The sequence below is a fragment of the Gallinula chloropus genome (assembly GCF_964237585.1).
Source record: "Gallinula chloropus genome assembly, chromosome: 6".
Classification (NCBI taxonomy): domain Eukaryota; kingdom Metazoa; phylum Chordata; class Aves; order Gruiformes; family Rallidae; genus Gallinula; species Gallinula chloropus.
Window position 1 is genome coordinate 12,833,948 of NC_140091.1, and position 14,155 is coordinate 12,848,102.

Consider the following 14,155-nt stretch of genomic DNA (forward strand, 5'->3'; position numbering starts at 1 on the left):
CACAGACTCTGGAGAGTAAAGGCTGATTTTACACAAATTTATTATAAACCAGGAGCAGTTCACATTTAGTGTAAAGCACCATTTTTAGAATCAGTTTTCTAATTCTAGTGGATGGCTGCTATACTTCTCATGAAAATCTCATCAGGCACTATTTGATGCAGGTCCATGAAAGCATATATCTTCACAGTAATACCTCTTACCATTGAGCCAACTCTGCTAAAGCCTGCTGCCACTTTGAACAGCACAACACAGATTAAATTTTTGTAATGAGTAACAGGTGGCACAGCCATAAAAAGAGCATTTTGCAAGTAACTGCGTGGCAGTTCAGAGTGTTATCGATTCCCTCAGTATGTGCTAAGACCTACCGAGAAATCTCAGCTGTACATTTCTCAATCTGCAGAAAATACTCTCTATAAACCCTATGACTGAGTTTGCCAGGGTTTAGGAGAAACTGTGGGAAATAGTTAAGTATATATTCTATCATATTGCACTCCGCAAATGTCCTACCCAAGTTTGAAAGGTAATAAAACTTTAATGAATCATCTGTTTTCTCCCTGAACCTTTAGCTACTTTATTTAGTTGATGACTGCAAAAGCCCAGCAAGGTTTAGGCAGAAGCTGAATAAAATAATTTGCAATAGGATTTGTTATAGAAGCCATTCACAAAATATTGATCTCTTAGTTACTTTACTAAAATGCCAAATACTATTGAAAAGACATTGGGGATTTCTTTCATTTTGTGTAGAAGGAGGAGCTATTTCAGCAGTGCTGCCTTTCTGGCAGGTATATGTCATGTCCTGAGAACACTAATGTATGCTATAAAGCAGGATTTAGAGATCGAACTGTCCTGGACTGAGGCATAGCCAGGCAGGCAAGTCTTGATACATCCAGAGCAAAAGAAGCTCGTCTTTCAGTTGCCATAAACACTGAAGCAGCAAAAGATCCTGTAGTCCTGAGCTGCCTTTGACATTGGATTAAAATACAAGGACCCCAAGTGATAATTCTGAATGTGCTAAGTCATGGCTGTTGTATCCACTTCAGTTTTCACAGGGTGAACTTGGCTGGTTGTAGCTGCTCAATAAGTCTGAAGTTTTTTTTAAATGAGTCATTATTGAGATAATGCTTTGCAGTTCTCTCTGAAGGGTGAGGAGAAGTTCTTCTTACATTGTAATTGAATAAAAAGAGGTGCACATCAGGCTTTATTAATTAATGGCTGCAAAGTGCAAATGAATAATGCTACATATCTACATGATGTGTAAAAAGCATTATAATTGTTAACAAAGAGCTGTTCTATTTAGAAGACATCTGGAATATTGTTTATACTTAGAAGCTTTACAGTCCCAAATAGAATTAGCTATGTAGAAACAGCTCATTCTCCAGCCAGTTTTGCCCAGTTCCTTTCTATGATGTAACTGTATTTTTACCTAGCTATAATTCTAGAGAAGCACAAGCTTTCTGCTAGGCAAGAAGTAAAAATCAATGTTAAATTATAAGTTCCACATTGCCATGTGGAAGACACCCAATAAGACAAAGACTGAGTATGCTGGACTTGTTTGGCTTCCTGCAGATGTCCCCACAGGATGCATTATTAAGTTAAACTTATTTAAGCATCAGGAAAACAGTAATTAAAAAAACCACACAAACAAGTAGTAAAAATTGCTATAGTGCCTGATAAGGCCATTACTTTTAGTTCTGCAATTTTTAGCTTTGAAGAATGACAATTGTGTCTTGTTTTGAATTCCAGAGAATAGCGACATTGAGACTTTTAAGAGAACCACATCAGTTTTCAAAAGCAAATCAGACCCAGTCTGTCAAATAAGATACTATTATCTGACCCTACCAGTCAGTAGAAGAGTCCTTCATATCCTTACTGTAAAGTGATGATGTGACTATAACTGATGAAAAGAATCATTACCTCATTTATTCCATTATGATTTAGATTCCAGACCATGGAATTCCTCATGTGGAGGTGGGAGTAAGTAACTTAGCATCCTAGTCCAATGATACAAAAAGGACATTTGTTTTAACCATTGATTAAGCACACATTTTTTTTAACTTCTTGATCTAAGTCTCTTGCACTGCTAAAACTGCCTTGTTGGCTTTTTTAATCCCAAAACCTGACACTGCTGCTGCTAATAGCATTAATGCTTTCTGAGCTGTATGGAAAAAAGGGATGGATGAAAGCCTGTCATTGAACTGCCCAACATAATCCCGTGGCTTCAGCTGTCTCTTAGAAAGTCATTAACATAGTAGAAAGGTCAACATAATCCAGACATCCCCAGTCAAATGCAGAAGGCCTAACATAAAATATTTACCTTCAGAATATATCTTCCTCTAACGACTGTCAACAGAGGTAGCAATGACAATTTCCATATATCAGTCATTTAGACTTTGCTGTAGCCATGGTAAAAGAATGAATTTCTAAAGTCACTTTGTGAAGAACAACTCTCTTTTCTCAAGACTTCTCACTCTTTCCTAAAAGGTGTTCTCCAAAGCCCTACTAGAAAGGAAAGAAATGAGAAGAAGCCTGAGAGCATCACTGAAGGATTTAATACATGGAAAAAATACCTCATTCCTATCCTCTGATCCTGTAGCACCTTTATTTTAGTTGGACTTTATCCTTTGAGACTCATCCCAAAAGTTGTTGCTCAGATACAACCTTGTGTAAGAGAGCTGTGCTTGAGCTGGGTGCCTGACAGACTATATTGCATGATCTATGCTAAATAACATGCATATTTTTCAATATCTCAGGGAAGGACTTGGCTGGCCCTGTGTGGAGCAAACAGTTGGACTTGATGATCCTTATGGGTCCCTTCCAACTCAGTATATTCTATGATTCTATGCAAGAATGATGAGGATTAGTGTTCAGAACTTCTGTCTGTCTCCTAAAATATCAGAACTCCTAAAATACCAGAACTTTTCCACCCAGAAGTACTGCAAAATCCACTGCCAAATGTAGATAGAGGCAATTATTTAAAATCTTTGCCAAGGCCTGGGAATAAAATTAAATAAATCCACATTTATTTCATTTGTAGAAAGGGCAGACTCTCCTTTATGACTAGTTTGGCACTAGCCAAAAAGCCCTTAGGCAGTAGGCTTCTCATAGAATTTGGAAATTACTCACCAATTTGAAAATGCAGAGAAATATATTGTATCCTTCCCATATGCTATGGGTAGTAATGAGTTAAACACTGCAAATATTGACAGAAAGTAATTCACAGGATGTATTCCTGTGAATACATACAATAACAAGTATAGGTTGGTGTCCCCAAGCCTGTCGCTATTCATTTCCATTTCAAGTGGGCACACTTTAATTTGGAAATTTCCTTCTCTTGCCTCTTGAAATTCTAAGCTGTAGTTTACCACTCCCTGAATGAAAATTTACTCTTCACAGACCAAACAAAGCAAAGACTAAAAAAACTGTGTCAGGCATTCCATGGATCCAGTGCTGTTCGCAGTTATCAAACAGTTCTAACTATTAAACAAACTGATGATCTTCAGTCCAAGTAGCCAGAATTTGTGAGATCATATCTCTTTTTCTCTGTATGAAGAGCCCAATCAGGCACAGTCTTGATCCTGAATACTGGGATAAGAGGTGTTTGTTACTAAACATAATTTCTGCATAGAAAATACCAAAGTAATTTGATAATAAATTCCTTGATGAATCTTTCAGTAGCATTTCTTTTTTAAAGTTATCCAAGCAAAAGTAGGGTTTACCAGGACAATGATTTAAATTGGTTTTCTTTGTCTCTAGATTGGAGAACCAAAACTTGTATTCTACCTGGAGTGCTCTGCAGAAACCATGAGCAGTCGCCTGCTGATGAGAAATCAGAGCAGTCAGCACTCTGATAACACCCAAACCATCAAGGAAGGGATCGAAAGCTATTACCAAGCATCAAAACCTGTGATTGCATACTATGAAAGGAAGGCACAGTTATGCAAGGTAAATTGCTTGACCTTTAGAATTAAGTTATTACCTTTTACTTCCAATATATGAGCAGTATTTGGAAAATACTGACATGACACAATTTAGGAACTGTATTGGTTTCTGCCCTTTCTAGTTTGTTCTCATCTTTCTCTTTCCTGGTTTGTCTGCAACTTCTACGAACTTCTGAGTTCCACAGTACAATTTGAAAGAATAAAACCACTGAGTCTGAGAATATATCCTGAATCACTGCCTCATTTGTATAGAATCTCTTATTAAACAATGCTGGAAAGCTTTTATTTTAAGTATTGAGATTTATTTTTCTATAAGAACTTTCAGAGTTAGGATGAAAGATTATATTAATCCAAACCTCTAGTTAAATTGACAAAACTGACAGTCTATATCCTGCAGTAAAACAGATGTGCATACAAGAAAGACTTCTGCTGGAACAAATGACATAGTTATATCAATTTTAGTGAATTACTTCAGTTTACACCTGCTGAGAATGTGATAGTTAAAGCATTCTTTTTATTCTCTAATCAATACTTTACATTGAAGCAGGAAGAATTCCATCAGTGCAATTAACTGATGAACATGCTGGCACATCTACAACCTCATTTACGTGAGAACTATATATTTATTTTTATATATTTCTCTGTTCAGTTGTGGCAAACTATCTTTATGTTCAGCTACAGAAAGATCTAGTCTTATTGATCCTGACCTAAACAGGAAAGAATGCAGTAATATTTTCTGGAAATAGTACAGAAGAAAACGTGCAAATCACATATCCCAAACTTTCATCCCCTACAAAGTGCCCAAAAGAGAAACATGCACCTAAGTCATGCTCCCCTATCCTGACTTGAGAACAGAGTACATGACATAGTTCTGATAAAAATGATACTCAAAGGGAGTCCTGATTTATGTCCTCTGCTAAACTCACAGTAAGTGCACAGAAGGCAAACTCTAGAGTGGCAGAAAAAAATCCCCAAGTAGTTTTCTTTTTTGAGCTTAAGAGGGATGTTTTGATTCTATTTGTATTTTCTTTGAAGGGCTCCCTTGCCAACATTGCAAGGATACATCTAATTAAGAATTCGGTACAATACACCAACACAGCAACACAAAGGAAACAGACCTCCCTGTCTCCCAAGATCTTATTCCAGTGAGCTGTGACTACCACAGTGTTTCCCTTTCTGAAGCATCAAGGAAGTGACAGCCCCAAGGAGAATGAAACTACACTACTTTCACACAGTCTTTGTGTTCATAGTCTGCCTTATTTCACTTCATGTGGACTCTCCTTGCCCTTTCTTAACACTTCTGCTTCAAGTTTCTGCTCCATCTCCTGTGTAGTCTATGCACTGGCAAGACAGTCAACCTTTTCTTAAAAGCTTATAGCTCCTTTGTTCCTTAAGGGACTTGACTAGTCTGCAGGTCAGAACTGGGTATGTGCTTTGCACTCTTTTGTCATTAGTTTTTGGGGTAACTGATGTGTGTTTCCATGGTAGAAGCTGTTCATGCATTGCTTCAACAGTATTTGCACTGTTTTTCTTGCGGTGTCTGTACAGTGTCTGTACTTGCTTCTGATGAATGTAGGTGTTCAATGTACTTCCATCTTCTGGTTTGAAATATTGGCTATGAAACTCTGTAAAATCAACTTTATAAATATTATCATGTCAGATGTCCTTTTAAGGTTGAAAAATGTTCTGCAGTTCTTGAACACAGATACTCTGTATTGAAATGTCCACCTCATCTGCTTTTTACTAAATTGATAAAACACACATCTGCTATCAAAGATGTGATTCCAGTATGGAATTAAGTAGAGCTGGGAGATGTCTCCTCGCCAACCTTTGTGGTGTAGGCAAGTACACATTCTGTTATTTATCAGCCAAAATACTCAGCAGAGGAAGGCTTTTAAAGTCCATCCTCTCAGGGTATCCTTGTCACCCTCGGCCAGCCTCAGGTATGAGCCTGCAGCCCTGGTACCTGTAAGGAGCAGAACCAAAGGTAGTTTTCATACAAGAAGTATATTAATATTTATTGCTCATGGGTGAAATAAATGATTTTTTTTAACCCAGTGTTGTTGAACAGTTGTGGGGACCTGTTTTAATGTTTACTTCACACCTACAGTCGAAGTAGAAAAGTGGGTCTGAGCATTTTTTTTGCACAGGGCAATTGCCTTCAGTAGCTATTCTGATCCAAATATTACCTACCAGTTCTGCAGTGGACAGTACTGGAATAAAAATTTAAAATGTGCTAAACACAAACAAAGTAAACTATTTTCTGGAAGGAATGCTTGTTTAGGAAATGTTTCTAGGCAGTTTTCCTGGATAAGTGAACTCCAAGAGTTTAATTGCCTGGTCCTGATTTGGGCAGGAGGTTGGACTGGATGACACACTGCAGTTCTTTCCAACCTGTATTATTATCCTGGAAATGCACACCTTGCAAACCTATACATTGTTTGGCTCAACGATTTGAAGAATAAAGACAAAGAAAAAACAGTTACAATTTGGTCAACAATTGTTTGGGAACAAAGACAACCAGATAACACCAACTGTGTGGCTGAGCTGTGTGGGAAATCCAGAGGAAGTGCACATTTTGGGTTACACTTTTAAAACTAGTTTAGTGAGAACGTGTCCGAGCTGCATGTGTTAAAGAAAGCAGAGAGTAAAGGGGGAGTTTGTAATTCCCAGGACACGGGGTTAGTTTCTTATTTATAGCAACATATTTTACAGACTGCTGAGCATTGACATTAGCAGCCTCTGATGTGCTCTGAAAGAAGAAAGGAAATTCAGGCGGAAAGCAGAAAAACTCTGAAGTCACACTTCTGACTGCATGTACACAGCAGACAGACTTTGACTAGAGCCAATCAAACATGTTTAATATTTTACTTCCTGATTTTAATGGTAACACTAGCTGTTTGCAGCTTTGGGAATCTGCTTATTCCTGAGTGGCCTTTATTACTGTCCAGCATTGACCAGCACTGGTTGAAGATGTTCAATATGCAGAAGAACTGATCTGCCATGCCAAATGAAGGTGTGCTTGAGGCTACATTGCCAAAGCAGCTTTCTCAATCTCTGCATTGGAATGGTTGTTACAGCACGGGTGGAAGGAAACCAATAAACACAGTAGGGAGAGAAAGACTCCAGCCTGACCTAGCTTCCTCTGCAGTCATTAGGAATTCTCTCTTAGCTTTACTTGCACAGAAGAGACAGTTATATGGTAGCAACAGCATTCCCATTTAAATCAATGAGAATTTGATGACCTTCTCAAACCCCACAGTTAGTGTGCATAGAAACATTCATAACTAATAGGATATTTGGAAATGGAACATTTTTCATTCCGCTGACCTCTGAACAAGAGCTGTGACATGATGAAGCTGCCAAAAGATCAGGCCTCTGTTTGAAATTTTCCTTTGACCACAATTAGTCAGTGTTTCTACTCAGCAGTGGAAGCATGAGGCATGCAGGAAGGGTAGAGAATCTGTGTGCAGATGAAACATCCGTTAACCTGACAGGAATAAATAATAGTGATCCATCCAGCTATCCTGCTGAGGTGAAGATCTGTGATGTAACTCACAGGGATGTATTTACAAGAGAAGATAAACCGACTCAAGAATGAAGGGCAAAGAATGACAATGTCCTGTGCTCACTTCTCTGCTAGGGCATTCATTTTCTACACTGTGTTCTGGAAGGTAAAGTAGTGGTAACAATATGAAATTTTCCAATTAATTTTTTTAAAAATTGTGTTCGGGGGATATAGTTTAATATTCCAGAATCCTTTTTGTAGTCATTTACAGAACAGCCATCTGCACTAAGGATGGCAAGTGGGTGCTTTTCAACAACAGCCTTGAGCTGGAAATGCAAAGACTGAAAGCAGCACTCACAGCACCAGCGGTTCTGCGCCGTCTGGTTCCATGGGAATCAGATACTTCAGCTGAATGAAATGAAACAAGCTGAAACACACTGCAGTAGCTGTAGTGAGCAGGTAGATACTGCTGCTTTAAAATTTATTTCTCAGTGATTTCCAAAGCAGCTGGACAGGAAAGTGCATCTGACAATTTAGTGGGCACCTACTTGTGTTTTCCCGTGACTAAAGGTAAATACTTTGAATGTATGGCCCTCTGTCAGTTGAGAAGAAGGGGAGGAAAAAACCTGGTTGTTTTTAATATCTGACTCACCCCTTTAAAGCTTTTTTCAAGTGACAGCATGTAGGAGGGTAAGAAGTAATGGAGAAGAGCAATGCACTGGTAGTCAAGCAAGACAAAACTGATGCCAGCTAGCTAACGTAAGACACCTAGTAGGTGTCTTCAATACAAATTCCCTATTCAAAGTCGTCTGAGGAAAAGGGGCATGAGTATAACAAACAAGGCAGGCAGTCTAGACCAGAGGATTTTCAAGGATGCCCAGAAATCACACACTATGGAAACTTAGCCTACAGAGTTCAACAAAAATGCATTTCTCTTTCTCCTTCTCTTTCTCATTTTCTCCCCCACAGTGTTGTTCTACTGTTTGTTTCTAAAATCAGTTGAAGTCAGGTGTTGTGTAAGCAGTAGTTATTCGATTCTTAGCACAAACACTTTCCACAACCATTATGAAAGAACAAGTGACCATTCAACTTCTCATGACCTTCCCATTCTGAGGCTTCTCTCTGGAGAGGGGTAAATGTGCACTTTTCCCTTTGAGAGGGTGTAATCGATGATAGTAATGATAGCAGGTATGTAATTTATTTCAGGGAATCATTAACCCTGGTAGGTAAGTAAGTGGGGAAGAAAGGAACAAGTGTTCCTGTGTCACACGCACACCCCCACCCCCCCCCACACACACACACTCACCCCCTTTGTGGCTTGTGACCGATTAGACTTCAGTAAGAAGCTTCTAAGTAGTGAGTTTACCCTGGAGTCTGTCCATTGGAGAAGGGTGGTCCTCAGCCATCCTGTCTGCAGACAGGCAGGTTGGTCTCAGTGGCAGTATATGTTTAGGCCTGTAAATCTCAAAACCTACAACAAATGAGGATTGGATGACAGCAAATTTCATTGGCTGATTGTAATGCCAAAAGGAGCAATGTACTATGAAGATGATTACTCCAGTCATTTCTCATATGAGCTCGTTAAATCTCTCTGGATTTGCATTATTTGCAGCCGCAGTGGCATTTCAAAACTGGAGGCACTATGGAAAACTGTATCTGGATCTTGCTTTTATGAGGTGACAGTAGCCTTGAACAGCCTTGAAAACAATCCTAATTTATGAGGTTTATTATAATCTGAGGAACAGAAATACAGTTTTCTCTCCTGGAGCTGCAGAGAGTGTGGTTGAATTAGTGTGGTACTAGCTGTGAATTATTGTCACATTAAGTCAGTTTTGTGCCACAACTTTAAGTTAGTTTTATGAATTGGACCTTTGTTATTTAGGAGGCCAGTGAGGGAAGCACTGGGGCTATCATTAGTCACAGTCAGCCATATTTTACTGTGACTGTTAGGAAGGCAGCATTCCAGCCAGTTGTAAAAGGCAGCGATTTCCACACTCACAAACCTAACTCTTCATCACAACTGCCTAGACCTAGGCCTGAGTATCAGTCCCAGTTCTAGAAGAGATCCCCAAAAAGCCAATAGCAGTCAGCTGTGCTGATGAGCAGTTATCCAGTGCAGATGTGTAAAGAGATAGTAAAGATACACACTGGCAGGAGAGACTTGACACAGCTGTGGCCTTTAACTGGTGTGAAGTGTATTATCTGAGGCATAGCCATGTGAAAATATGCTTTGGCAGTTAAGGTGGACAAAACAAGCTGCTTTATAGCAGCTGAGATGGGAGCTGCTAGTTTATGTTGACTGGAGAAGGTGGGCATTTGGTCCCAAATGCATCACCATTCCTCTTTTCTCTTTGCTACTAGTAAGTAACCCCCTCTTAAACACTTTGTTTCTGTGGTGTAGAAAGCTTCTGAAAGAAATGTAGTCCTTGTTTGAGACTGGACCTTTCTGAAGCACCACCTGCTGCTTCACAAACTACTCCAGCATGTGTGTACTTCAGCATGGTATCAGGCAGCAGTGCCAACAACCACCAGTGTGATTGAGAACAAGGGAGGCAAGAGAACTGTGTCTCTGCAAGCTCTCCAGGAGGGGAGAGAGTAGTTCAGCTTGGGCTGCAAGATCCCTTTGCAGTGAGCCCAAAGGGACAGAACCCAGCCAGGCCTGGTGCCTTAAGGGCTGGCCAGGCTGTTCATCACCAGTGCTGAAGCGCTGCGTGGAAGCAGACTGGCTGGGTGTGCCAGCACTTCCAACAGGAACCAAACTTTGCAGCATCTCTGGATGCCACCAAGAGCAACACCAAGCTACGGAGCTTGAATACAATCCCTTGCTTGGATCTCTGCAAGGAGCAGCTGCTGACTCCCACACAAGACAGCACCGAGGGACTTAAAGGTACACTGAGTGCAGGCAGGCTGCTGAGGGGCTGGCTGCAAGCCGGCACCGTATCTGGGGTTCAGAAAAATCAGCCTTAGCAAAGCTGCCGTGGGTGCAGCTGAATGTGTGTGATGCTGGGGCACGCACGTACGAGGGGCTACATGTGGAGAAGCCCAGAGACAGCTTGCTTCAGAGACTCCAGCCTCTCACCAGGCAGTCGAGAGGAACTGAATAATCATCAGATGTGATCTGTGTGGTGTAACAGCCGGCAGGAGAGCTGCTCATCACTGCTGCCAAAGCAAAGGACAGCTCTCCTTCCTCGAGTGATGACCTGCATGGCACTCACTGCGCGGGAGGGATACAAAACTCACTGCTCAGAACAACTCAGTGCTACATTATGTTTTCTAGGGAACACATGGAAGTATTACCAGCTACATTGTTCCTCTTTGCAGCTCTCTTCTCCTCAGCATAGGAGAACGAATTGGCCTTGGTTTTGTTGAAGTCCAGACATGAAAAATAACTTCAAGCCTGCACAGCCTCTGGCTAAGGCAGAATCATTGTGGTGTTAAAGAAAAAAAAAATCATCAGAGAGAGTTCTGGTATAAAGGTGTGGTTCAACCCAGAACCAATTCATCAAGCTTGTGAATGCAAATACACAGCAAGACACAACTTGCAAAGTTACTGACATCTGAAAGCTTTCCAGTCAGTCACAGCATTACATACTCTCACACTGGGGGCTGACAAGGAACAAAGGCCTTGCTATTCATTTCACTGAGGGTATGATGTCACAGAATTCCATTAGGTTACTTTTGGAGGGTATCAAATGTTCAAATATTTTCTAAAAAATCTTTGGAAACTGCTCTGGATATCAAAAGTGCAATTTTACTTTAAAACATGGCAAACTAAGAGCTTAAGCTCCCCCATTTGATTAAAGTACTTCACTCCAGACAGTGGAGCCCAAGGAACCTTCTCCCATACATCTGTGGAGAGAGCAAATAATTTGGTTTATGGAAGCTGCTTCACTACATTGGGATGTTTACAACATGAAACAGAACAACTTTTATTTTATAGTGGATCAGGTTTTTTTTTTGTGCCAACGTTCAGATTCCAGGATAACTCTTTCTAACTTAATAGAAACTAATGTTTTTTGCCTGCTTCACAGGTTGACGCAGAAGGAACCCAGGAGGATGTTTTTCTGGAAGTCTGCAAGGCAATTGACTCTTTTCTGAAAAAGGAAGAGGCAGCATGTTCCTTTGCAACAGAAACGCAGTAACGGTGTGTACACAGCCTCACCTCACCTGCACCTGACAGGCGCCATCAAGATGCTGTTCAGAGCAGTGCTGCTTTCTTGAGAGGCGCCCGGAGTTGTGCATGCGGTATGTTACGCTAGACGAAACCCCTTGTCTCTGTTCTGACAGTGCACTCACTAGGAAGTGGTCTGTACGCTCACTCTGCACTAAGAGCTGTGTATCGTTTTATTGGTTGTTTGCTCTTCACGGGTTAAAAGCAGCATGGTGAACAGCAGCTCTGGTTTGTATTTCATGATCTCATACATTTGATCGGAATTCAGACAGTGCCTGGCCAGCAGCGAGCTCTTCTTCAACCACCTCCTCCACCATTTAGCAGATTAACTTTAGGATTACTATGTACAAGTTTCCCGTTGGTTATTATTTTCTTTTAATCAACAGTATTTAATTTTTGTGGTATCACTTAGCTTGTTCTTGGGTTTTAGTGACTAAAATCTGTTCTGTTACACACAACTGTAAATCAGTTGGGATTAGAGCCAGAAGTTAAACTTTTCACACGTCCCCAGAACACTGTCACAAGGAGCAGCAAAAAAAATTAACTGAAGATACAGTTGAACATTGTGGAAGTCTGTCAGTCTGTTATCGTGGACCAGACACCATTTTTGACACAGCTTTGTTTTCTGCTGGGAATTGCAGGATATTATAAATGACAGCTTTCCAGTTTTGTGAGCTGTGGTGAAAAGAATGATGGTATTGTATAGTTAAATCTGCAACCCAGTAATGGTCCACGCTAACAGCCGTCTTACTGTATTAGTGGAAATCTACATGTAAAGTTGACTGTGAGCCAGACTGTATGAAGATGTCTTTAAATCCTACTTCAGAAGCATTTCAAATGCAAAATTCAGATCCTCACCTACTGTCTCGTACTGGTATTGCCAAACTGTGGGGGGAGGGGAAGGAAAACGTTGGGGATTATTCCATTCACATTGCTTGCATCTTTAGTAAGCCACTTACTCATAGTATCTGCAACAAAGTCTGGAAGAATCATACTGTGTTTCCATTAAGTTAACCAAAATATTGTGGAGTTTCTTTGGTATTCTGATAGCTAAATAAGCGCTTGTTTGACATTCCTGTAAAGTAATTGCATCCTCTTACTGGAACTACTGGATGAATTCAGTTGAAGTGGGTTGCATGATTGCTCTTACTGTCGAAGTTGTACTTTCCGCGGCAGATTTGTATTTTTAAAGTTACCTTTCTTGTAATGAAGACATAATACAAATAAAATGTACAAAAATGAGGAGTAATGATTTCAGTTACAGTAAAAGTGTGTTTAATCCTTTTCAAAGCACAGTACATGACTTGAAAATAGAGCTCAAATCAGCATGCTTACAGAGTACGTCCTTTCTCCATTCAGGGCAGTCTTCTGCTTTTTCTTCCTTGGCATTTGCCATGTAAATTATTTTTCGTACTTATTTTTTAAGGGCCTGTTTTAGATACGTTCTTATCCTTCACCTCCTGGATGTTCCTTCTCTCCTGTATCCTTCTGTAGCCTACATTTTACCTCTGCTGCTCTGGGAGGTGCTGCTCCAGCTCCAGACCAGCAACATCTGAAGTACAACAGCTCTGAGCAAGATGCTTCCATAACACGTCCATGGAGAAGAGAGGTTTTTCCAAGCAGAAGCACCAGCAGCTGGCTGGTGTAGTACAGGGCCGGGGGCGGGGGGGAGAAGAAGGAAAAAACCCCATGAGATGTTCTGGAGTTACCATGAAGTTGCAAGTGCAGCTGGGTAGGTTTTCTGGTGTATTTTTTAATTACTTTCAATCACAGTCTAAGGTAAGAAGTGTGGAGTATCAGCACACTCATGTGGGATGGGAACAAAGGCTACAATCAGCTGCTCTTTTCTTTTGTTTTCCAAATCAAATTGCAAAAATTAACATACAGTTTCAGTTTAATTTTCTTTCTCTCTCTCCTGTGGAAAAATCCAAAGAAAAAGTTCCCATGCTTGGTTGGGTGTATGTGCACTAGGTATCTATTTGCATATGTTAATAATATATGCAAGAGAAATAGCTGTATATGCATGCATATGGAAATATAAATATTTATACATATTCCAGAGAAAGAGGGCTTGTCCAAGACACTTCTTTCTTGGGTGATTCAGACTGGAAATTCTCCTTCTGGTTCCAACCTCACTCAAATTAGACCATGGCTTTTTCTTCTTCCCAAGCTATCTGAAATCGATGACTGAATATTTGCGCTTAATCCCATTTTCCCTAATGTACTTCTGGTATTTTCTTCCCCTAACTTGTTTCAGGATACGAACAGAAAAAGATGACCCCAGATTCTCTCCCTGATAACACAGCGTCACCAACTCTAGCTGCCTGTAGGTAGCGTGGATGACATGGAAAGCGCATCTTTCCTTGCATTAGAGAGCCTCTCGGAGCAGTGTCTTTTCCAATTAAAACTAAAACACACGGTGTGAATCTGTGTTGTACTTTGCAAATCTATCTAGGTAACACGGTATGTTTGCGTACAATACTTGCTCAGTGTTTTAGTAACTGTGCTGTAATACCTTCTAAAGAGATTGAATGCGTA

The 14,155-nt window shown here is 40.3% G+C and overlaps 1 protein-coding gene across 1 annotated transcript in view; it reads left to right on the forward strand.

Moving 5' to 3' along the window:
- AK5 (adenylate kinase 5) overlaps positions 1-11,588 on the forward strand; it is a gene marked incomplete at both ends in the record, with an annotated part of 88,782 nt that extends 77,194 nt beyond the window's left edge. Inside the window, 2 exons of the mRNA XM_084266352.1 lie at positions 3,754-3,942; positions 11,478-11,588. Of these exons, the coding sequence (XP_084122478.1) occupies positions 3,754-3,942; positions 11,478-11,588 (300 nt within the window). The remainder of the gene's footprint in view (positions 1-3,753; positions 3,943-11,477) is intronic.
- Positions 11,589-14,155: the final 2,567 nt, after the last annotated feature.